A 25,190-nucleotide genomic window follows, 5' to 3' on the forward strand; every position below is an offset into this window, starting at 1 on the left:
CGCCGTGCATTGCGCTAAATGACGTCGCAAGGACGCCATTGTTTTGACGTGGACGTAAATTACATCCATCCCGATTCACGGACGACTTACGCAAACGGAAAAAAAAAAAATTCGGGAACGACGGCCATACCTAACGTAGCAGGTTTAACTATACGCCACGAAACAGCAGCTTTAACTATACGCCGGAAAAAGCCGACTAGAGACGACGTAAAAGAATGCGACGGCCGCTCGTACGTTCGTGGATCGTCGGAAATAGCTAATTTGCATACTCGACGCAGATTACGACGGGAACGCCAGCCAGCGGTCGCCGAAGAATTGCATCTTAGATCCAAAGGCGTACGAAGACGTACACCTGTCAGATCTAACCCAGATGCCGTCGTATCTTGTTTTGAGGATTCAAACTAAAGATACGACGCGGGAAATTTGAAAGTACGCCGGCGTATCAGTAGATACGCCGGCATACTCGCTTTGTGGATCTGGCCCACTGCATACTAATCACCAGTCTGGGATGGATTCCCCCCACTGGGCCGCCATTGTCATGGTACAGATTGTATGTATTGCACAGACAATGGTGGGATGAAGGGGACGTGTCACCTCCATAGAGAGACAAGACGAGATTAATCAACCAATTAGGTTTCACATGAGTGTGTGACTGTGGTGGAGACATTAGAGTGTAAGCTCCTCCGGTGCAGAGACTGATGTGATTGGCTCAGTGTTCTCTGTACAACACCGCAGTATATGTCAGAGCTATATGAATGTATAACAAAAATAGTGTGTGACTGTGGGGGGACATTAGAGTGTAAGCTCCTCTGGTGCAGAGACTGATGTGACTGGCTCAGTGTTGTGATGGAGATCTGTAGCCCCCCCACGGTGTTCTGGTATTCAGAGTGTTGGGTGGGTGTGAAATGAAGCCGCCATATGAATGGGACAGGTACCGATCTACATTATAAAATGAATCACACAGACGGGTGTCAGCCCTCTGATATTACCATACCAATGGCGGAGGACTTCCTGTGTATTGCTCCAAATAAGAGGCAGAGATTGTTTTAATGAAACGTGTCTGAAAAGTTTCCAGTTTAACCACTTCCATACCGGGCACTTACCCAGCTTCCTGCCCAAGCCAATTTTCAGCTTTCAGCACTGTCGCACTTTGAATGGCAATTGCGCGGTCATGCTACACTGTACCCAAACAAAATTGGCGTCCTTTTTTCCCCACAAATAGAGCTTTCTTTTGGTGGTATTTGATCACCTCTGCGATTTTGATTTGATTTGGAAAAAAAATTACGTTTTTATTTTTTTCTGTTAATTTTTTTGTAAATAAGTTTTCTCTTTCAATTACGGGCACTGATATGGCGGCACTAATGGGCACCGATGAGATGGCACTGATGGACATCGATGAGGTAGTACTGACGGCACAGATGAGGTGGCACTGATTGGCGGTGCTGGTATGCGGCACTGATGGGCACACATAGGCGGCACTGATGGGCACACATAGGCGGCACTGATGGGCACACATAGGCGGCACTGATGGGCACACATAGGCGGCACTGATGGGCACTCCTGGGCGGCACTGGGCACTCATAGGCGGCACTTATGGGTGGCACTGATGGATACTTATGGGTGGCACAGATGGGCATTGATAGGTGGGCACTGGGCATGGATGGGCACTGTTGGGTGGCACTGACGGACACTGTGGGGTGGCACTGATGGACACTGGGGTGGCACTGATGGACACTGTGGGGCAGCACTGATTTTGCCAGGTTGCCAGTCAGTGCCCATTTGTGGGCACTGATTGGCATCTTTTTTCTTTTTTTGAATGCTTTTTTTTTGATTGGACACGGCTGATCACGTGGTAAAGAGTCTCCGCCGGAGGCCCTTTACCGAGATCGGGGATGCAGGGTGTCAGACTGACACCCCGCATCACCGATCGCGGCGCTGCACTCCCCCACGGGCGCGGCATGAAATCCTGCAGGACGTTCTGGAACGTCCTGTCAGGATTTCATAACCACTTCCCGGACGTAAATCGGCTATAGGCTGGGCAGGAAGTGGTTAAAGGGCCAGTCCACCCAAAAGTGAAATTGCAACCATAGGTGGAGCCTGGTGACGTGCGTTAGGCCTTTTGGGCCAGATTCACAGAATAAGTACGCCGGAGTATCTGCTGATACTCCGGCGTACTTTCAAATTTGCTGCGTCATATTTTAATTTGGAATTCACAAACAAAGATACAACGGCATTTGGCTAAGATCCGACAGGCGTACGGCTTTGTACGCCTTCGGATCTTAGGATGCAATACTTCGGCCGCCGCTGGGTGGAGTTTGCGTCGTTTTCCAGCATCGGGTATGCAAATTAGCTTTTACGGCGATCCACGAAGGTACGCGCGTTCGTTACGTCGTCGCTAGTCGTCTTTTCGCGTTGCAAAGTTACGGCTGCTATTGAGGTGGTGTAACAATAGACAGCCCATGTTAAAGTATGGCCGTCGTTCCCGCGTCGAATTTCAATTTTTTTTTCTTTTGCGTAAGTAGTCCGGGAATACGAAAGTATGTTACGCACGTCGCCATTCAAAACATTACGTTGGGGCGACGTCATTTCGCGCAAAGCACAGAGGGAAATTTCCAAACGGAGCATGCGCAGAACGTTCGGCGCGGGAACGCTCCTAATTTAAATGGTACACGCCCCATTTGAATTAGGCGGGCTTGCGCCGGGCGGCTTTACGTTACACCGCCGTAAGTTTACACGCAAGTGCTTGGTGAATCAGGCACTTGCGCTGAAAACTTGCGGCGGTGTAACGTAAAGACGATATGTTACGCCGCCGCAGATCTCTGTGAATCTGGCCCATACTTCTTATATCCCGTGACATTCAAAGGTGAGACATAGCAGGTGTAAAGACCCCGGAACTCAGAGCAGGGATGGTGAGAACCCCTCATACTGGGAACAGCAGATGTACAGACCTGGGGACTCAGCACAGGGATGGTGGAAATCCCTCATAATGGGCACAGCAGGTGTACAGACCCTGGAACTCTGCAAAGAGATGGTGGGAATCCCTCATAATGGGCACAGCAGGTGTAAAGACCCGGGAACTCAGTACAGAGATGGTGGGAACCCCTCATAATGGGCACAGCAGGTGTACAGACCTGGGAACTCAGCACAGGGATGGTGGGAACCCCTCATAATGGGCACAGCAGGTGTACAGACCCGGGAACTCAGCACAGGGATAGTGGGAGCCCCTCATAATGGGCACAGCAGATAGGCAGACCCAGGCATGGTGGGAACCCCTCATCTTGATAAGCCTTGAGCTGGGAACAGACATATCACTGTTTGAAACCCCAACAGAAATACATGGGTGAGTGGTTTAAAACATGGCCTGTTTGGAAGGAGGCACTTTCTACCTCAAGCCTCTGTGACTTCTTTAACCACCAGTGGAATATAAAACATGCACACCTAGCCTGAGGGCCATTAGAGAGGTCCTTGTGCCTCAATAAGGGTCTCAGTAATGAGTTTGGCTGCAATATAATGACAGGTACACTTTTCACTGATGCCGAATCAGCATATTGTTTCGCTGCCACACTCAAGATGGAGGACTCATCACACCAAGGGGAGGGGCTAAGACTCCGCCCATAACACATTCCCCCTCCCCCTTAGAGAAAGACAATGACAAGTGAGACCCTTTAGCCAATCAGTGAGAATCTTCCTGAATCCTAAATGAAGGGACGTCAACACTGCACAATGCTTGTTCACCCGCAGACAGACCCCTCCTGGAAGAGGCTGGGCCCTTCTCGCTCAGGGGCCCCGTCTGCTTTCTAGAGAAGCTGCCCACAAACAGGAGGAACAAACAATTGGAGAAACGAAAGTCGCTGAATCATCGCCTAGGGAGAAAGACGATGCAAAGTCTCCCAAGAGCTCACCACACATGTTACAGTCTGATTGTACAATCTCCTTTAAGATGGCCATAAGCTATACAATCTGATTGTACAATTCCGTATAGCTGCCCATGTACTGTACAATCTCCTTTAGATCTACTATCAACTATGTACAGGGCCGCCATCAGGGGGGTACAGGCAGTACACCTGTAAGGGGCCCGGATGGCAACCCCCCTTTTTTTTTTTTAATAAAAAAAAAATTCAGGGCCCGGAGGTCCCCAGGGCCCCGGATGTCAGTCCCCCTTTTTTTACATTTTTTTTTTATATTTTTATTTTTTGTTTTTATTAAAGGGCCCAGAGGTCCCCAGGGTCCCGGATGGCAACCCCCCTTTTTTTTTTTTTTTTTTTTTTTATTTACACAACATACAAGGCTGGTCCACATGAACCACATCAATAACAATACAACAGCCGTAGTCAGTGTACATGTGTATAAATTCAAGTGGCATCGCCTAAACATAACAGTCTGCAACCGTGGCCCAGCCTCCCATATCTTTTCCGTTTTCTAAGAGCGAAATGAGTTAGGAAAAAGGAAGGAAGAATGCCGGAACTGCTCGGGTAGGCAGACCAGCAAAGTGAGAATATAAGGTTAGCTAGAAAAGCGGGGGTGAGGGAGGGGGTAGAGAAAAATAAAAAGGAGGGGGGGGGGGGGGGTCTCGCGACCATGGACATCCAGTTACATCTGGCTTTCTACTTCCAGTGGCCGCCCCGGCCTCGCATTCAGGAGGGCTTCGGGGCAGGCACAGGAGAGTCAGTCTAATTGTGGGGTCTGATGTTCACCTCTGAGGGCCTGGCCCTCCTCTGAGTATTTGAACATTGTCCAGAGCTGCCACGTCTGAGAGTATTGTTCGTTTCAATCCTGTTTTGAAAGGACCAAATCTTCTAGCCAGCCAATCTCGTCCACCTTCCTCAGCCACATGGATACAGTCGGTGGGTGCGGTGACTTCCAGCACAATGGAACGCAGGCTTTAGCAGCGTCCAGCAAGTGTCTTACAATGGATTTTTTATAGATCCGCGCCGGGGTGTCTGTCGCGTGGAGCAAGAAGTATGCCGGATCATCCGGCACCCTTCGATCCGTGAATTTTTGAGTGATTCGCCTGATTTCCTCCCAGTATGGCCTAATGCGTGGGCACGTCCAAAAGATGTGCATCAGAGTCCCCTTCTCTAGCTGGCATCTCCAGCAAAGATCCGATACGTCTGAGAACAGTTTATTCAGCACGACTGGCGTTCTATACCACCTTGTCAGAAGCTTGTAATTAGTCTCCTGGACTCTAACGCAGATCGATGATTTGTGCGTGAATGTTAAGATATGTTGTCTCTTATTAGTTGTGAATTGGGCTCCCAGGTCTTGTTCCCACTTCCCTAGGCTCGGGAGTTGATAGCTTTCTGGGGGCTCCACTAGTAATGCATGAAGCAACGAGAGCGCATGAGGTAACGCTCCTGTCTCTTCGCACATCTCCTCCAGTGACGTAAGGGTACGGCCCGCGGGGGGGGGTGTCATGGTCTTAAGAAAGTGGCTTAGTTGGCCGGCCCTCAGAAAGTCCAGTCGAAAACTGCTCGAGCTGTCCATCAACTGCGCTAGCGTCTTCCACCTGCCCGATTCACTGAAGTGTGAGGCCTGGAAATAACCTGACTCGCTTAATGTGGTAAACCTGGCATCGTTAAGACCGGGCGTGAAGTCTGGGTTGCCCAGAATAGGGCGCAGGGGTGAACCCCCCTTTTTTCATTTATTTTTTATAATCAAACAAAAATATTTATTTTTTATATATATATATATTTTTTTTTAAAAGGGCCCAGAGGTCCCCAGGGCCCCTTTTTTTGTTTATTTTTTATAATCGAACAAAAATATTTATTTTTTATATATTTTTTTTAATTTTTTTTAAAGGGCCCAGAGGTCCCCAGGGCCCCGTGTGGCAACCCCCCTTTTTATATTTATTTTTTATAATCAAACAATAATATTTATTTTTTTATATATATATTTTTTTGTTGTTTTTATATATTTTTTTGTATTTTTGTAAGGGGCCCAGAGGTCCCCAGGGCAACCCCACCACTTTTTTTTTAGTTTGTCAACACCCAAAGCCCCCTGACCTCAATTCTCAATTCACAGTGTCAGCACCCCCCCCCCCCCCCCGCTTCCCCGCTTCTCAATTAGTGGCCGCAGCCCCCCCTCCACTTCTTAATTCGTGACAGCCCCCCCCGCTTCTTAATTTGAGGCGGCAGCACCCCCCCCCCCCGATTCTTTGCTCCAGGGGGCCCATGCCTGAAGCTGTGTAAGGGGCCCTATAATTCCTGATGACGGCCCTGACTATGTAGTGCAAGGGCCTGCCTAATTGAATACCAATTATAAGTGTTTAGGTTTGATCTTATATTATATGGTTTTGGTAAATCTAAGGGCTGGTTCACACTGCTGCGAATTCGATTGCGAATTTGATCCGTTGCGATCGCTCAAATTCGCAAGTCATTTTACGAACATAGTTTTCCATGAGTACCTTTCACATCAATGCGTTTGCGAATCTAAGCTGCAATTAAAAAAGGGTCCTGTGCGAGTTTGATCCGTGTGCGATGCAAATTCAGCGCTATAGACCTGCATTCCCTGAAATCGCGGCAAAATTCGTGCTAAAATTGCGCGATTTTGAAGACACACTTGGGCCTAATGCCTCGTACACACAATCCGAATATCGTACGACTTTTTTCGCTTAATAGTCGCAAGCAAAATTAAATAGGTTTTTAAAGTCACAAAAAATTCTCGTACGACAGAAAAAAAAAATCGGAAGAGATGTCATGTGTTGTAATGTATTTGTATTGTATTTTCGGACTATACTGACTAAACGAAAATCGTACGATCTGACATCGTGCTTGTCCGATCTAATAATATCGGATGAATTGTCGTGCTCGGCTCTGGAAAGTAGTGCACACACGATCCGAAAATTGTACGATTCTTCCTCGGATGATCGTTTTCGTCCGATATTCGGATCGGTTCACACGGCTGCGAATTCAAAAACGATTTCGCGGCTGCATTTTTGCCACGAATTTGATGCGATTTTGCCGCAAATTTGCCACAATTTCAGGGAATACCAGTCTACAGAGCTGAATTCACATCGCACACTGATGTGAACGGCACTTAGACCCCTTTCACACTGAAGCGTTTTTACAGCGTTTTAGCATTAAAAATAGCGCTATAAAAATAGCTCTCCATGCATCTCAATGGACCCTTTCACACTGAGTCCTGCAAGCAGCATCTTTGGAGCAGCTTTTGGGCACTGAAAAAAACCGCTCCATTAAAATGAATTGAAAGCGCTGTAAAAACGCCTTGCCCCTTCACACTGAGGCGTTGCACTGGCGGGGCGTTGAGAAAAGTCCTGCAAGCATCTTTGGAGCAGCTTTTGGGCGCTGAAAAAAAAAAAAACGCCCCTCTCCATTGAAATGAATTGAAAGCGCTGTAAAAACGCCTTACCCTTTCACACTGAGGCACTGCAAAAACGCCCTAAAACGTTAGGGTCTTAGCGGTGCTTTACCAGCGTGTGAAAGGGCTCTGAAAGCACTCGGCTTTCACATTGAGATTGCAGATGAGGCTTCTTTCAGGCGCTTTACAGGCTTTTTTTTAACGCCAAAGCGCCTTCAAAAAGCTTGAATAATGCCAGAAAAACACCCCAGTGTGAAAGGGGCCTTAGGCTAGGTTCACACTGCTGCAAATTCAAAATCGCAGTAAAGCCGTGAATTTGCCGCGATTTTGCCCCGATTTCAGGGAATGCCAGTCTATAGAGCTGAATTTGCATCGCACAAGGATCAAACTCGGGCAGGACCCTTTTTTCCCCGCAGCTTATATTTGCAACGCATTGATGTGAAAACAATGTTATGTTTTTAATGACTTGCGAATTTGAGAAATCGCAACGGCTCAAATTCGCAATAAAATTTGCAGCAGTGTGAACCTATCCTTAAAGCGGATGTCCGCTGAAAAAAAAATATTAAAAGCCAGCAGCTACAAATACTGCAGCTGCTGACTTTTAATATTAGGACACTTACCTGTCCTGGAGTCCAGCGCCGTCCGCAGCAGAGCACGATCGATCGCTCGTCACTCTGCTGCCCCCCCCCCCCCGCCATCCTCGGTGAGGGAACCAGGAAGTGAAGCGCTCCGGCTTCACTGCCCGGTTCCCTACGGCGCATGCGCGAGTTGCGCAACGCCTGCCGATTGGCTCCCGCTGTGTGCTGGGAGCCGGGTGTTCCCAGAACACAACGGGGGGGGGGGGGAGGTGACGTCATGCCCGCAGTCTGCCCGAGACTGTGTTGGCGGGAAGTGGGTGCAAATACCTGTCTTTAGACAGGTATCTGCACCCCCCTACCCCCTGAAAGGTGTCAAATGCGACACCAGAGGGGGGGAGGGTTTTGATCAGCGGGAGTTCCACTTTAGGGTGGAGAACCGCTTTAACAAAATAAGTCTATGAAAAATTGTGTTGTGTGTATCTAGCTTTACTTACAATTGTAACGCATCTCTGTCCACCTTGCAATCCCAGCGCTACCGATCGATGCAGAATGGCACGGGCAGGCAAAGAGCCCCGCCGCGAGCTCAGGGGGCCATGACCTCGGGACCTACAGACTCGATGTCCGCCGGTGTCCCGCAATCGTGTCGCGGAGCAGCAGAACGGGGAGATGTAAACAAGGCATTTCCCTGTTCTGCCTAGTGACAGGGCAGGGATCTACTGCTCCCTGTCATAGGGAGCAGTGATCACTGTCGTGTCACTTGTAGCCCAGCCCCCACACAGTTAGAATCACTCCCTAGGACACACTTCACCCCTTCATCGCCCCCTAGTGTTTAACCCCTTCCCTGCCAGTGTCATTTACTGATGTAAAGCGCTGCACAAACTGTTGGCGCTATATAAATCCTGTATAATAATAATAATAATAATAATTTACACAGTAATCAGTGCATTTTTATAGCACTGTTCGCTGTACAAATGACAATGGTCCCAAAATAGTGTCAAAAGTGTCCGATGTGTCCACCGCAATATCGCAGTCCCGATAAAAATTGCAGATCACCGCCATTGCTAGTAAAAAAAATAATAATAAAAATTCCATAAAGCTATTACCTATTTTGTAGACACTATAACCTTTGCGCAAACCAATCAATATACGCTTATTGCGTTTTTTTTTTACCAAAAATGTGTAGAATAATACGTATCGGTCTAAACTGATAAAAACATTATTTTTTTGCCTATTTTTGGGGGGATATTTATTATTTATTATAGCAAAAGTAAAAAAAAATAGCTTTTTTTCGAAATCGTCACTTTTTTTTTGTTTATAGCGCAAAAAAATAAAAACCGCAGAGGTGATCAAATACCACCAAAAGAAAGCTCTATTTTTGGGGGGGAAAAAGGACGTCAATTTTGTTTGGGTCCAACGTCGCACAACCGCGCAATTGTCAGTTAAAGCGATGCAGTGCCGAATCGCTGAAAATGGCCCGGTCATTGGGCAGCCAATTCTTCTGGAGCCGAAGTGGTTAAATTAACACCTTACATTTTTTTTTTTTTAACCGGTTACCGACCGCCCACTGTATATATACGTCCTGTTTTTAAAGATGGATATCTCGGTAACGGCAGCAGCAGCTGCCACAACCGAGGTATCCATCTCTTCAGTGGGCGTTCGTGTAAACGATAACGGCGGTGTCTGCAGCGGATTCTCCGCGAGATCGCCGTTATCGGTGGTGGGAGAGGGCCCCCCTCCCGCCGCTTTCCCGCGCCCTCCACCGCTTACCGGAGCCGTCGGTAGCGGCGGAGGAGATCGGGTGCTGCTGCCTGATCAGTGAGGACTCGACTGAGGGCAAGATGGCCCCCACCCGTCCCCGTAGCTTTGCTGGGCGGAAGTGACGTCAAAACGTCAGTCCCGCCCAGCGTCTTAAAGGCACATTTTTTTGTTGTCATTTTTTTAAATGACAAAATTTCCATTTTTTTTTTGCATTTAAGTCTTAATATGAGATCTGAGGTCTTTTTGACCCCAGATCTCATATTTAAGAGGACCTGTCATGCTTTTTTCTATTACAAGGGATGTTTACATTCCTTGTAATAGGCATAAAAGTGATAATTTTTTTTTTTTATTTCAGTGTAAAAAATTATAAAATCAATAAAAATAAATGAGAAAATAAAAAAAAATTTTTTTTAAAGCGCCCCATCCCGACGAGCTCACGCGCAGAAGCGAACGGTGTTCAAACCACACAAGTGAGGTATCGCCGCGATCGTTAGAGCGACAGCAATAATTCTAGCCCTAGACCTCCTCTGTAGCTCAAAAAATGCAACCTATAGAATTTTTTAAACGTCGCCTATCGAGATTTTTAAGGGTAAAAGTATGACGCCATGCCACGAGCGGGCGCAATTTTTAAAGCGTGACATGTTGGGTATCATTTTACTCGGTGTAACATTATCTTTCACAAAATAGAAAAAAAATTGGGCCAAATTTATTGTTGTCTTATTTTTTTAATTAAAAATTTGATTTTTTTCTAAAAAAAAGTGCGCTTGAAAGACCGCTGCGCAAATACGGTGTGACAAGAAGTATTGCAATGACCGCCATTTTATTCTCTAGGGTGTTAGAAAAAAATATATATAATGTTTGGGGGTTTTAAGCAATTTTCTAGCAAAAAAAAACTGTTTTAGTTTTGTAAATGCCAAATCTGAAAAACAGGCTCAGGGCTTAAGTGGTTGATGACCTCATAGTGATAAGTAAATGCAGGCAGGTATTTTTTCAGCGCCTCGTTAGCGCAGTAGGTAGCGCGTCAGTCTCATAATCTGAAGGTCGTGAGTTCGATCCTCACACGGGGCAGTGTTTTATTTCCTCTCCTGGAAGCGCCGCTTCCTCTCTCTATATATGTCTCTCCAGTTACATTGTATCTTTTTTATGTTATTTTGTATCTTTACTAGGGGCGGGGCCTGCAAGTATCATCTAGAGATGAAGCTACACTTAGTCGGTGGGCGTGGCCGCAGCTACTAGACTTGAGGGGGCGGTACTGTTGTTGGGCGGGGTAAAAGGCTGACCTGGAAGCTGTCAGTGTTTGTAGTAAAGGGCAGTGACAGGCGGTGGGCGTGTCCATGAAACCTCCAGTGTAGCCAGAGGGCGGGGAATCCCGAGCATACTCCGGCGTGGATGGTGGAAGGAAAGGTGGGTGTGTCCCGCCGGCGCGCAGAGTGCGGCGGTGGGCGTGTCCCGCTGTCAGAGCGGAGCCGCAAGGATGCAGAGGAAGGCGGAGCGGGGGGCGGATCCCGGGTGTGTGCACGGAGGGGGCGGGGCCCCGCTGTCAGGCAGGCTCCGGTCAGGGATGGCGGTGTGCGCCCGGCTGTGCGGGGTGGGTCAGGCCGGGGGGTGCCGGCGGAGGGCCCCGGTGGAGGAGGAGGAAGAAGAGGAGGTCAGGGCGGCGCAGGAGGCCCCCCGATCTCTGCTGCAGCTGCCGCCGGAGATCCTGGTGGAGATCTTCTCCTGCCTCCCCGGGACACAGCTCCCCCTCCTGGCCCTGGTGTGCCGCAAATTCCGCCAGATCCTCTCCACCGACACCATCTGGAGGAGGCGCTGCAGGACCGGTGAGATCTGGGGGGATGGATCGGTACCAAGGTGTGTGTGTGATGGGGGAGGGCAGGGGGCTATATAGGAGGTGTGATCGGGGTATGGAGGGGGGGTCAGACTGGGGGTATATAGGAGGTGTGATCGGGGTATGGAGGGGGGGTCAGACTGGGGGTATATAGGGGGGTATATAGGATAGGAGGTGTGATCGGGGTATGGAGGGGGGGTCAGACTGGGGGTATATAGGAGGTGTGATCGGGGTATGGAGGGGGGGTCAGACTGGGGGTATGTAGGAGGTGTGATCGGGGTATGGAGGGGGGTGTCAGACTGGAGGTATATAGGAGGTGTGATCGGGGTATGGAGGGGGGGGGGGTCAGACTGGGGGTATGTAGGAGGTGTGATCGGGGTATGGAGGGGGGGTCAGACTGGGGGTATATAGGAGGTGTGATCGGGGTATGGAGGGGGGGTCAGACTGGGGGTATGTAGGAGGTGTGATCGGGGTATGGAGGGGGGGTCAGACTGGGGGTATATAGGAGGTGTGATCGGGGTATGGGGGGGGGGCGTCAGACTGGGGGTATATAGGAGGTGTGATCGGGGTATGGAGGGGGGGTCAGACTGGGGGTATATAGGAGGTGTGATCGGGGTATGGAGGGGGGGTCAGACTGGGGGTATATAGGAGGTGTGATCGGGGTATGGAGGGGGGGTCAGACTGGGGGTATGTAGGAGGTGTGATCGGGGTATGGAGGGGGGGTCAGACTGGGGGTATATAGGAGGTGTGATCGGGGTATGGGGGGGGGGGGCGTCAGACTGGGGGTATATAGGAGGTGTGATCGGGGTATGGAGGGGGGGTCAGACTGGGGGTATGTAGGAGGTGTGATCGGGGTATGGAGGGGGGTCAGACTGGGGGTATATAGGAGGTGTGATCGGGGTATGGAGGGGGGGTCAGACTGGGGGTATGTAGGAGGTGTGATCGGGGTATGGAGGGGGGGTCAGACTGGGGGTATATAGGAGGTGTGATCGGGGTATGGAGGGGGGGTCAGACTGGGGGTATGTAGGAGGTGTGATCGGGGTATGGAGGGGGGTCAGACTGGGGGTATATAGGAGGTGTGATCGGGGTATGGAGGGGGGTCAGACTGGGGGTATATAGGAGGTGTGATCGGGGTATGGAGGGGGGTCAGACTGGGGGTATATAGGAGGTGTGATCGGGGTATGGAGGGGGGTCAGACTGGGGGTATATAGGAGGTGTGATCGGGGTATGGAGGGGGGGTCAGACTGGGGCCATATAGGAGGTGTGATCGGGGTATGGAGGAGGGGTCAGACTGGGGGTATATAGGAGGTGTGATCGGGGTATGGAGGGGGGGGGGGGTCAGACTGGGGGTATATAGGAGGTGTGATCGGGGTATGGAGGGGGGGGTCAGACTGGGGGTATATAGGAGGTGTGATCGGGGTATGGAGGGGGGTCAGACTGGGGGTATATAGGAGGTGTGATCGGGGTATGGAGGGGGGGGGTCAGACTGGGGGTATATAGGAGGTGTGATCGGGGTATGGAGGGGGGTCAGACTGGGGGTATATAGGAGGTGTGATCGGGGTATGGAGGGGGGGGTCAGACTGGGGGTATATAGGAGGTGTGATCGGGGTATGGAGGGGGGGGGGGTCAGACTGGGGCTATATAGGAGATGTGATCGGGGTATGGAGGGGGGGTCAGACTGGGGCCATATAGGAGGTGTGATCGGGGTATGGAGGAGGGGTCAGACTGGGGGTATATAGGAGGTGTGATCGGGGTATGGAGGGGGGTCAGACTGGGGGTATATAGGAGGTGTGATCGGGGTATGGAGGGGGGGTCAGACTGGGGGTATATAGGAGGTGTGATCGGGGTATGGAGGGGGGGGGGTCAGACTGGGGCTATATAGGAGATGTGATCGGGGTATGGAGGGGGGTCAGACTGGGGGTATATAGGAGGTGTGATCGGGGTATGGAGGGGGGGGGGTCAGACTGGGGGTATATAGGAGGTGTGATCGGGGTATGGAGGGGGGGTCAGACTGGGGCTATATAGGAGGTGTGATCGGGGTATGGAGGAGGGGTCAGACTGGGGGTATATAGGAGGTGTGATCGGGGTATGGAGGGGGGTCAGACTGGGGGGTATAGGAGGTGTGATCGGGGTATGGAGGGGGGGTCAGACTGGGGGTATATAGGAGGTGTGATCGGGGTATGGAGGGGGGGGGGTCAGACTGGGGCTATATAGGAGATGTGATCGGGGTATGGAGGGGGGGTCAGACTGGGGGTATATAGGAGGTGTGATCGGGGTATGGAGGGGGGTCAGACTGGGGGTATATAGGAGGTGTGATCGGGGTATGGAGGGGGGGTCAGACTGGGGGTATATAGGAGGTGTGATCGGGGTATGGAGGGGGGTCAGACTGGGGGTATATAGGAGGTGTGATCGGGGCATGGAGGGGGGGGTCAGACTGGGGCTATATAGGAGGTGTGATCGGGGTATGGAGGGGGGGTCAGACTGGGGGTATATAGGAGGTGTGATCGGGGTATGGAGGGGGGGTCAGACTGGGGGTATGTTTCTGGGGTAGGCAGGGCCGCTGATAGAAATCATGAGGCCCCGTACAGCATACCTTATGGGGCCCCCTTCAGCCCTGCCCTTGGCCCCTCCCCAGACCCCACCTTGAAACAAAGTGCAGGTTTGTCTACAAGTGATATTTATTTTTCTCACCTATGCCGCCAATGCCGTAATGTGCTGCAGACAGTTCCACCCAATGCCGTCAATTGGGTGGAACTGTCTGCAGCACATTACAGCATTGGCGGCACGGGTGGCACTGTCTGCAGCACAATATGGCATTGGCGGGACGGGTGGCACTGTCTGCAGCACATTACGGCATAGGTGGCCCTGTCTTTGCAGCACATTACGGCATTGGCGGCATGGGTGGCACTGTCTGCAGCACATTACGGCATTGGCGGCACGGGTGGCACTGTCTGCAGCACATTACGGCATAGGTGGCCCTGTCTTTGCAGCACATTACGGCATTGGCGGCATGGGTGGCACTGTCTCTGCAGGCAGCACATGCGTTATGGACAGTAACGCATGTGCTACCTGCAGACAGTGCCACACATGCCGCCAATGCCATATTGTGCTGCAGACAGTGCCACCCATGCCATGCCGCCAATACCATATTGTGCTGCAGACCCATTTTTTTGTTACATTATAGTAATAAGCTATCTGTTCAGGTTGCCCGGGCCTCCATGCTGGCTGGGCCCGGTACAACAGGGCCAGTTGTACTGGCCTATCAGCAGCCCTTGGGGTAGGTGGGATATACTATAGGGTACGTATTTTGGGATAGAGAGTATCCTTTGGGGTATATGTATTAGGTTATTGGGTATCCTCTGGTCTATATGTATTGATATGGAGGGTATCCTCTGGCGTTTGTCTATTAAGGCTACCAGGTATCCTTTGGGGTATGTATTATGGGATGGTGGGTATCCTTTAGGGTATGTATTATGGGATAGAGGGTATCCTCTGGGTATGTATTATGGGATGGTGGGTATCCTTTAGGGTATGTATTATGGGATAGAGGGTATCCTCTGGGTATGTATTATGGGATGGTGGGTATCCTTTAGGGTATGTATTATGGAATAGAGGGTATCCTCTGGGGTATGTATGTTGGGATGGAGGGTAACCTCCAGAGTTTGTATGTTGGGATGGGGGCTATCCTCTGGGGTATGTATGTTGGAATGGGGGCTATCCTCTGGGGTATGTATGTTGGGATGGGGGCTATCCTCTGGGGTATGTATGTTGGGATGGAGGGTAACCTCTGGAGTTTGTATGTTGGGATGGGGGGTATCCTTTGGGGTATGTATGGTGGTATGGAAGATATCCTCTAGGGTGTGTATATTCTAATGGAGGGTATCCTCTGGGGTATGCATACAGTATAGGATTGTGGGGTAACATGCCATTAAAGGGCATTAACAAAATCTGCGTTAAACACCACATATTTTATTTAGAGGACGTTTAGTTTGTTTGTTAGTTTATTTCATTTATTGTGTTCTTTCCTTTTTTTGTGTATATTTATGTTCTGTCACTTTATACTGTTTTTGTTGTTCATTTTCTTTCTGTAAACAAAAAAAACAAAAACCATAATGAGACCAATGGTGAACAAAAACAGTTTAGGATCGTTGAAAGAAGTAATTTAAATCCCATTACACCAAAAACCACCTTCGCCTCTCCTTCTCTATTGACTAACGCAGTTCGCCCAAGTCTCCCAATTTCTGGGAATTTTTTTTGAAAATTAAAATTCTCAGTGTAGCTCATCCCTAGATGCTACTAGTTGAGGTAAAATCACGTTGTGGTGGTGGTGATGGTGATGGTGGTGGTGGTGGGGGCGACGAGGGGTCCGAAGACGTCATCTGTCAGCCGCTGATCACATGACACGGTTGTGCTGTCTAAACGATAATTTGGCAGAAAATGAATTCTTCACGTCCCTTCGTTTCCAGCAATGTGATGGCGCAGAAAAAAATAAAAAGGAAGGAAAAAAACCTTCTTTAGTCCAAAAGGGTGTCTGGAGATATAACCCCTTTTCTGGTCTAAAAGGGGTTAAGTTAGGTTCCTGTTAACAGGGTGACCTCTGCATGCGCTGCGATGTGACACACGTTGTGTAACTCAAACAGTCTCGATAGTCACTAACCTCTCTTGTCAGATTGCAGGTTGAAAAGCGGGGGGGGGGGGCACACGGTCAGCGGAGTTTACGTGACATCGCTCATCACCCGACACGTATTGCCAGTGCAATTTATAACGTGAGAGCGAATTTCTGCCCAAAAACCCGCAAGAGTTCTGTAGATGCCCCTTTTCTGTATCGCAAAGTGAAGGCCTGCGTGCGAAGTCTCGGCTGTAAGCTGCAAACTCCTGGTTGGTCTGCTAGGCCCATGCAGGTGCGATGGCGTGCGTGCGCTTTCTGTGCGTTGTGTGTAGGGGCAGCCCAACCATTTCAATGGGCTGCCCTACCTGCGAGAATTGTGCAAAAGACGTCCCTGGCCCTTTTTTTTTACAGCTCTACCAGATTCTGAGTGCGACAGTTTTGGTAAATCCACCCCAGTGTAACAAGAAACTTGGTAAAAACTGCTGCAATGTAACAAGAAACTGGTAAAAACTGCTGCAATGTAACAAGAAACTGGTAAAAACTGCAGCAATCAAACAAGAAACTGGTAAAAACTGCCACAATGTAACAAGAAAACTAGTACAGACTGCCGCAATGTAACGAGAAACTGGTAGAGACTGCCGCAATGTAACGAGGAACTGGTAGAGACTGCCGCAATGTAACGAGAAACTGGTAGAGACTGCCGCAATGTAACAAGAAAACTGGTAGAGACTGCCGCAATGTAACAAGAAAACTGTTAGAGACTGCAGCAATGTAACGAGGAACTGGTAGAGACTGCCGCAATGTAACGAGGAACTGGTAGAGACTGCCGCAATGTAACTAGAAACTGATTGAGACTGCCGTAATGTAACGAGGAACTGGTAACGAGGAACTGGTAGAGACTGCCGCAATGTAACGAGGAACTGGTAGAGACTGCCGCAATGTAACGAGGAACTGGTAGAGACTGCCGCAATGTAACGAGGAACTGGTAGAGACTGCCGCAATGTAACGAGGAACTGGTAGAGACTGCCGCAATGTAACGAGGAACTGGTAGAGACTGCCGCAATGTAACGAGGAACTGGTAGAGACTGCCGCAATGTAACGAGGAACTGGTAGAGACTGCCGCAATGTAACGAGGAACTGGTAGAGACTGCCGCAATGTAACGAGGAACTGGTAGAGACTGCCGCAATGTAACAAGAAAACTATTAGAGACTGCCGCAATGTAACAAGAAAACTATTAGAGACTGCCGCAATGTAACAAGAAAACTGGTAGAGACTGCCGAAATGTAACAAGAAACTGGTAGAGACTGCCGCAATGTAACGAGGAACTGGTAGAGACTGCCGCAATGTAACAAGGAACTGGTAGAGACTGCCGCAATGTAACGAGGAACTGGTAGAGACTGCCGCAATGTAACAAGAAAACTGGTAGAGACTGCCGCAATGTAACGAGGAACTGGTAGAGACTGCCGCAATGTAACGAGGAACTGGTAGAGACTGCCGCAATGTAACGAGGAACTGGTAGAGACTGCCGCAATGTAACGAGGAACTGGTAGAGACTGCCGCAATGTAACGAGGAACTGGTAGAGACTGCCGCAATGTAACGAGAAACTGGTAGAGACTGCCGCAATGTAACAAGAAAACTGGTAGAGACTACCGCAATGTAACGAGAAACTGGTAGAGACTGCCGCAATGTAACAAGAAAACTGGTAGAGACTGCCGCAATGTAACAAGGAACTGGTAGAGACTGCCGCAATGTAACAAGAAAATTGGTAGAGACTGCCGCAATGTAACAAGAAAATTGGTAGAGACTGCCGCAATGTAACAAGAAAACTGGTAGAGTCTGCCGCAATGTAACAAGAAAACTGGTAGAGACTGCCGCAATGTAACGAGGAACTGGTTAAAATTGCCCAAGTGGGGAAGACAAAAATATATATATATGAATGGTGAAAAGAGACAATGGCAAAAAAGCAGTCAGATAAACTGTGAAGTAAAGTAATGCAGCGCTAATTTACTGATAAATAAGTCCATAAATTAGCGAGCAGATGATATCCAAAAATGCGTCAACGAAATCCAGAAAGCAAATATTCAAAAATGAAAGTTCATGAAATCGCGCAGAAATAAATAATCTGAAGATGTGCGTGATCGAATATCGCCAACGTGATCCACCACCCAGTGCGAGATCGACTCTTACCAGTGGATATAAAATGAAGAAAACATCCACATGTGTGGTAATACCGTAGACACTCTTTTAATAATGCAAAAATGTGACTAAAAATACATCTCAAAGGGATGAAACCAGCAAGGTGTAAAAATCAATCCAAGAAAACTGAAGTAAATACGTTGGTGTACACAACAGGATCAGCATGGCAAAGGCACGTACATAGACTCTACCCTACATGTTTCGTCACAACATGCCCCGATGACGCCCGTTGTGACGAAACATGTAGGGCGGAGCCTATCCATGCTGATCCTGTTGTGTAAACACCTGTTGTGTTGTGTCGCCATTCCACGAGTGCATGCAATCAGAAAACGTGACATGTTTGGTATCTATTTACAGCCGATAGCTGAAAATTGGTCTGGGCAGGAAGAGGGTGAAAGTGCCCGATAGGCAAGTGGTTAAAATAATTACAGTGCCATCATCCACAGAAATAGAAGGGACATTAAACATTACGTGTTTAGCATCACTTTAGGATCCTTGTCCCTGACGCACAGGTAACCCCACCCACAGTTCACCTCAGGTCAGGTCTGCCCAGTAAACAGGTGGTCCTGTCCAGACTCCGCCCACTGACAAGGGTAGCCTGACTAAACCCTGCCCCTGCTCATGCAGGGACTGCCCACGCATAGTCTTGTACACTGTAATGAATGCGTTCTTGAGTTACCAAATAGGGGTGACCCTGTGATTCCCGGGACACAGCATCATCGGGATAGAGGTCTAAGATGCGGGACTGTCCCATCTATACATTATAATTTATTATATGATCATTATTGCAGGGCTACAAAGCGATAGAAGGTTGATGTGATAGATAAATGCATGACGCAGGTTTCAGAGTCATGTGACCCGCTCGATGTCACGCCTGCGTCATTCCCTGGCATAAGCTGTTCTGTTTCTTCCATTAATTGCGATCAGCTAATTGGGGAATTCCTGCACTTCTGCTGCTGATGAAAAGATAGCGTCTTCTAATACAGCGACTTTCATATCCACTTAACGCTCTTCGGGGACCCGCGTGCGTAATTGCAGAAGATTAAAGTTATTGCGCTGGAAGTGGCGTGTAGAGCTGCCAATGCCGTAGCTGTCATCTGCACGGGAATAGGGGGGTAATTTTCTCTGCATCTCTGCCAGATATTAGAGCTCCAAATCTCTGGCCCCCGGGCTAAAAATACCGCCTGGCGCAGCTGGCGATGATGGCGTTCCCGCTCTCGCTTTTCTTAGTCGCTGATCGCCCCTCTGATCCCTCATTAATATGCAGCACTGCGCTACTGCAATTAATCCCTACTGCTGTTTAAAGTCACCCTGTCTCTGCACACACGTGGCCTAATCGCCAAAACGCCTGTTTTATCGCTCACTCTTATTTGAAGTGGTTTCACTAAACTGGATGTGCGAGAAATCTTGCTTGCGAATTAGCAGATGTGGACTGCAGAACACCTCCCTCCAATCCCCCAACCCCTAAATTGGAGGCAACAGATGGGTGTGTGTCCATGCCTGGGCTGAGCTGGTTGGCCTGGTATCATGTGATCGATGTGACCAATCACAGCGATCACATGACAGTTGTACACAATGAATGACTTTCATTCATAGCCATTCATTGTGTACTGTTGTGTTGATCTCTGTGATTTGTCACAGTGATCACATGGTACAGACAAGGCCAATCACAGCGCACTGTACCATGTGCTAGCTGTGGCCAATCACAGCTATCCCAATAGTACATATCTGCTATGAATGAATGGTTCCAGCACAGTATGTGGCTCTAGGCTAGTTTCCAAGTCTGAGCACCGCACGTTATAGCCTGGGCTTCTTAGCAGTCTATTAAAAACTGCAATACTGCGTTGGGTGATCCTAGGGGGTGGGGCTTAGACCCGTGTTGGATGTGAGTCAGAATTTGTAGTAATATGACAGCTGAGTGGGAGCTTCCTGGTTCCAGGAGGATGTCATATTCTATGCTCCCAGTCGCACTCCTCCTGTGGGCTCTAACAGTCATGCTGTGGCTCGATTGGTGTACAGGGCTGGCTCTGATATAATGTGATCACTGTGACCGATCACATGACAGTTGTACACAATGAATGGCTTTCTTTCATGGGGCTGAGACCCGACTTGGTGGCAAGTCAGAATTTACATACAGTTCACACTGGAGCATTACTACAAATCATCGCTACTCAGTGTAGATTTATGGATCCTAACTGTCTTTATTTTTATTTTTTTTCAGAATATGGGGTGCACGAAAACCTGCGCAAAATGGAGGTGACGGGAGTCTCTTGCCGAGAAGTCTACGTGAAACGTGAGTGCGAATACATGCAACGCTATTTTGTCACACTGCTTCATCTGGAAGCTAAAGTGGACCTGTCATGTGCTGCTATTTTGTGGGTGCAGCACCAATCGAAACAGCCAAATTTTTTTTTTTGGGGAGTCTTTTGACACCACTGGTGAGATATGTTCCCACAAAATAGCCGCCGCTCATACATTCTGCACGTGAGGGCTGCCCAGCGGAGTAACGCGCTCCTGTGTCTGTTCAGGTATAAACCCGCGGGTGAAGTCGGGTCGCTTTATGAAAATCCTTCCAGACTATGAAAACATGGAGTACAGGGATGTGTACGCTCATCGTACGTATCCGGGTGTGTGGGCGTGCTGATGGCTGCATGGAGTGATGTCGCATCTATTAACCTTTTCCCTGCTGGTGACTGCATAGTGAACCCATTAACAAAAAAAATTCTGGTTTCCTGTGGCAGAGTTTATTGTATTGCAATATTATTCAGGATATGAAAATATATCTAATTGAATACATTGAACCTGTCCGTATACATACATACATACATACATACATACATACATACATACAGATCACAAATCCCCTCCACCATCTCTGTCTGCCTAGAAAATCTTTACATATCAACATATTGACAGCGCATAACATCCACTTAGACTCCACCTCTCTGTTCCTGGAGCATCATCTCACGTGAGGGCTGCTGTAAAACAGTAAGTCTAAGCATGGGCAGAGATGATACTGATGGGCGGGTATCGTATTTGGAATTCGTTTTATGTCTTTTTGTAATTTTCTTTGAATTTACCGATTTTTTTTTTATTTTTTCATTTTTTTTTTCTGTTTTATTTTTTCGATTCAAAACACTCAAAATGGTATATTACGAACTGGTTGAATCGAAAATTTTAGATTATTTTTTTTTCAATTTGAATTCGTGGTGCATAAACAACACATTACTGAGCATGAGAAATCTCTCTCTCTCTCTCTCTCTCTCTCTCTCTCTCTCTCTCTCTCTCTCTCTCTCTCTCCTCTCTCTCTCTCTCTCTCTCTCTCTCTCTCTCCCCCCCCTCTCTCTCTCTCTCTCCCCCCCCTCTCTCTCTCTCCCCCCCTCTCTCTCTCTCTCTCTCTCTCCCCCTTCTTTCTCTCTCTCCCCCTTCTCTCTCTCTCCCCCTTCTCTCTCTCTCTCTCCCCCTTCTCTCTCTCTCTCCCCCTTCTCTCTCTCTCTCTCTCCCCTCTCTCTCTCTCTCTCTCTCCTCTCTCTCTCTCTCTCTCTCTCTCTCTCCCCCTCCTCTCTCTCTTCTCTCCCTCTCTCTCTCTCTCTCCTCTCCCTCTCTCTCTCTCTCTCTCCCTCTCCCTCTCTCTCTCTTTCTCTCTCTCTCTCTCTCTCTCTCTCTCTCCCTCCCCTTATCTCTCTCTCTCTCCCCTTATCTCTCTCTCTCTCCCCTTATCTCTCTCTCCCCTCTCTATTTCTCCCTCCCTCTAGCCCCCCCTCTCTATCCCCCCCTCTCTCCCCTGTCTCTCCCTCCCTCTCTCTCTATCTCCCCCTCCCTCTTTCTTTCTTTCTTTCACGCGCGCTCTCTCTCCCCTTCTCTCTCCCCTTCTCTCTCCCCTTCTCTCTTCCCTGTCTCTCTCTCTCTTTCTTTCTTTCTTTCTTTCTTTCTTTCTTTTTCTCTCTCTCTCTCTCTCTCTCTCTCTCTCTCTCTCTCTCTCTCTCTCTCTCTCTCTCAATTAAGCTTTATTGGCAGGACCAAATACATGTTAGCATTGCCAAAGCAATGAAAAGGGGAAGGGGTGTAATATAAAGGGCAATGGACATAAGTCTCTCTCTCTCTCTCTCTCTCTCTCTCTCTCTCTCTCTCTCTCTCTCTCTCTCTCTCTCTCTCTCTCCCTTCTCTCTCTCCCCCTTCTCTCTCTCTCTCTCTCTCCCCCTTCTCTCTCTCTCCCCCTTCTCTCTCTCTCTCTCTCCCCCTTCTCTCTCTCTCTCTCCCCCTTCTCTCTCTCTCTCCCCCTTCTCTCTCTCTCTCTCTCCCCCTTCTCTCTCTCTCTCTCTCCCCCTTCTCTCTCTCTCTCTCTCCCCCTTCTCTCTCTCCCCCTTCTCTCTCTCTCTCTCTCTCTCTCTCTCTCTCTCTCTCTCTCTCTCTCTCTCTCTCTCTCTCTCTCTCTCTCTCTCCCTCCCTCTTTTTTTTTCTTTCTCGCGCGCTCTCTCTCTCTCTCCCCCTCCCCCCGCTCTCTCTCCCCCCCCCTCTCTCTCTCACCCTCTCTCTCTTGCTCTTTTTTTTTTCTTCCTTTCTTTCTTTGTCTATCTGTCTATCTATCTATCTATCTATACACGGTATATTATAAAAATATATGATTATACAGAAATCTGCCATCATTGGCTTCCTGTAATCTTTTGCACACCAGGACTCGTGGGGGTGGGGGGTGGGGGGTGGTTTGCTGGCCCTGTGAGCCCCCCAATCATGTTATTGACCACAAATGATTGATATATGCGACAAGCTTCATTTTTCCTGGTGCTGTTTAACTCCTACAGTTTTTTTTTTCCCCTCATTTCTGAAAAATATTATAACAGTTTGGCTGTACTTTCCAACTCTGCAAATAGAAACAATTTTGTAGGGGCTCGATCAAGGTTTGCCCGTCTCTTGGTAAAAGCGGAGGTCTCAGGTGTATACACTAAATAGATACTTTTCAGGTTCAGTCATGTGACCCAATATGGACTTCCATGCTGTGGTAACCTGAGTCTCGCTGTCACATGATCTGTGCGTGACGCCACCACGCCCATAGATCAGGCTGCTTCATAGCGGCGATCAGCTTTAACGTGTATGTGAATATTTCTGCACCGGAGACCTCTGCTTTTATTAGCATCTTTTTTATATGATCCCTTTTTGTTAACTGGCAAATTAAAGTGTATGTAAACCCGAACAATGACCTTATCTTGTTTAATATGTTAACTACACTATTGTATCTGTTTGATAAGGGCTGATCCTGCCAGAAATCTTGTGAGCTGATCGCTTCCTGTGCTCAGGTACATCAATCCCAGCTATCTCTGTGTACTATAGAGCACCTCCCCCAATGTTACAAAAAGAGATGAGAATGTTCTGTAGTCTTGTACAAGGGTGACAACACTGCCCCTAAAAGGAGTGAGCGTTGTCACCCTAGGACAGGAAGTGTGTCACTGGCAGGATCTCCCCGTGAGAATCAAAGGGGAAAAGTCTGAAAAAAAGAAAACGAATGCAGCCACCACATCTAAGGATTGGGTAAGCTGTAGTATATTACAATTATTGTTTTGGGTATAGATACACTTTTATTGCCAGGGACTTTTCTTTCCTGTCCTGCAGTGCGCGTGGCCTTGGAGTGGGCGGAGTTGGACGTGTGCAGTGTTGTGCGCAGAGCAGCTGTAATGTTGCGATGAGGAAACGTTCGGTGATGTTACTATTGCTCTTTTTTTTTTTTTTTAATTTAGTGCTCCACCAGTATCGTGACATCTTAGGCTTGTGGCAGCCCGACCTCGGCCCGTATGGAGGACTCCTCAACGTGGTGGTGAGTAATGGGGGAGGAGCAAAGGTCTGGACAAAAAAAATTACTGTGACTAATATATGTTATATAGTGCTGTCATATACTGTAGCAATGTACAATGGATTTAAGAATAGGTAACAGGAAACTATGGGAGGGTCTGGTCATTAGTGCCATCAGTCTAATTACACATCTGGTAAACGAGAGCCGTCATCTGTACATAATTTCCAACTTAATATCATTACATACCGGAGCTGTTCATGTCCTTGTCTGGTCCTCCTCGTCCTTGGATTCCCTCCATGTCCTCAAATTGCTGTACTGGATTATTCCCAGAGCGCCCATTTGACTTATTTGTGTCGCTGTCTTGCGAGGCTTCAGACAGGCAGAGATCTGTTAAAAAACGATGCTGCCAAATTCAATTTAGCATTGATCCTATGGTAGACCGATAGGACCGCACTTCTACTGGAGACTTCCCGGTGTGCTGGTCATGTGACGCCAGAAGCTCCTTCCTCCCCAGCCTCAGATCTCTGTCTAGGGTGAGATAGGGGTGAGGCGCTGGACCCAGATCCCTTACTGAGGAATCATTGGTAATGGCTAATGGCAGCTCTCCAGAAAGAATGGAATTGGCTCCCCCAAGAGATAGGGGTCATCCGAATTGAGAAGTCAAGATTCCAGTGTCCAAGATTTTTTATTGTTCTTCTCACGTGACCATAGGAAGGCAAAAGATGGCCGGGCAGACATAAACTCCCCTTCAACAAGGCTTGGACAATGTGGGGGCCAAAACTCCCCCTTCATTGATGGCTTTGACAATGTAGGCCCCAAAGCCCCCCTAAATCAGGGCTTGGGCAATATAGGGGTCATATTGCCTCTCTTCATTAGAGACTTGGACAATGTAGGGCCAGAGACTCCCATTTTATCGCGGCTTGAACAATGTAGGACCAAAACTCCCCCTTCATCAGGTCTTGGACGCTGTAGAGCCAAACCCCCTCTTCATCATGCCATGGGCAATGTAGGGATCAAAACTGCACTCGTCATCAGAGCTTGGACAATGTAGGAGTCAAAAATCCCCCTTCATTAGGGCTTGGGCAATGTAGGGGCCAAAACTCCCCCTTCATTGGGG

At 48.6% G+C, this 25,190-nt stretch overlaps 1 protein-coding gene and 1 non-coding gene across 3 annotated transcripts in view; both read left to right on the forward strand.

Moving 5' to 3' along the window:
* Window positions 1-10,648: 10,648 nt before the first annotated feature.
* On the forward strand, window positions 10,649-10,721 carry TRNAM-CAU. The gene has a single exon. It is a non-coding gene; the product is annotated as a tRNA-Met (tRNA).
* Window positions 10,722-11,177: 456 nt separating this feature from the next.
* FBXO31 (F-box protein 31) overlaps window positions 11,178-25,190 on the forward strand; it is a 31,151-nt gene continuing 17,138 nt past the window's right edge. The window contains exons 1-4 of one of the 2 annotated variants that reach the window (XM_040329390.1): window positions 11,178-11,473; window positions 20,510-20,581; window positions 20,817-20,903; window positions 24,021-24,097. In XM_040329390.1, the coding sequence (XP_040185324.1) occupies window positions 11,215-11,473; window positions 20,510-20,581; window positions 20,817-20,903; window positions 24,021-24,097 (495 nt within the window). In that variant the 5' untranslated portion in view covers window positions 11,178-11,214. The remainder of the gene's footprint in view (window positions 11,474-20,509; window positions 20,582-20,816; window positions 20,904-24,020; window positions 24,098-25,190) is intronic. The other variant, XM_040329391.1, reaches the window with a different exon arrangement.

This window comes from Rana temporaria, chromosome 11, assembly GCF_905171775.1.
Source record: "Rana temporaria chromosome 11, aRanTem1.1, whole genome shotgun sequence".
Lineage (NCBI taxonomy): Eukaryota > Metazoa > Chordata > Amphibia > Anura > Ranidae > Rana > Rana temporaria.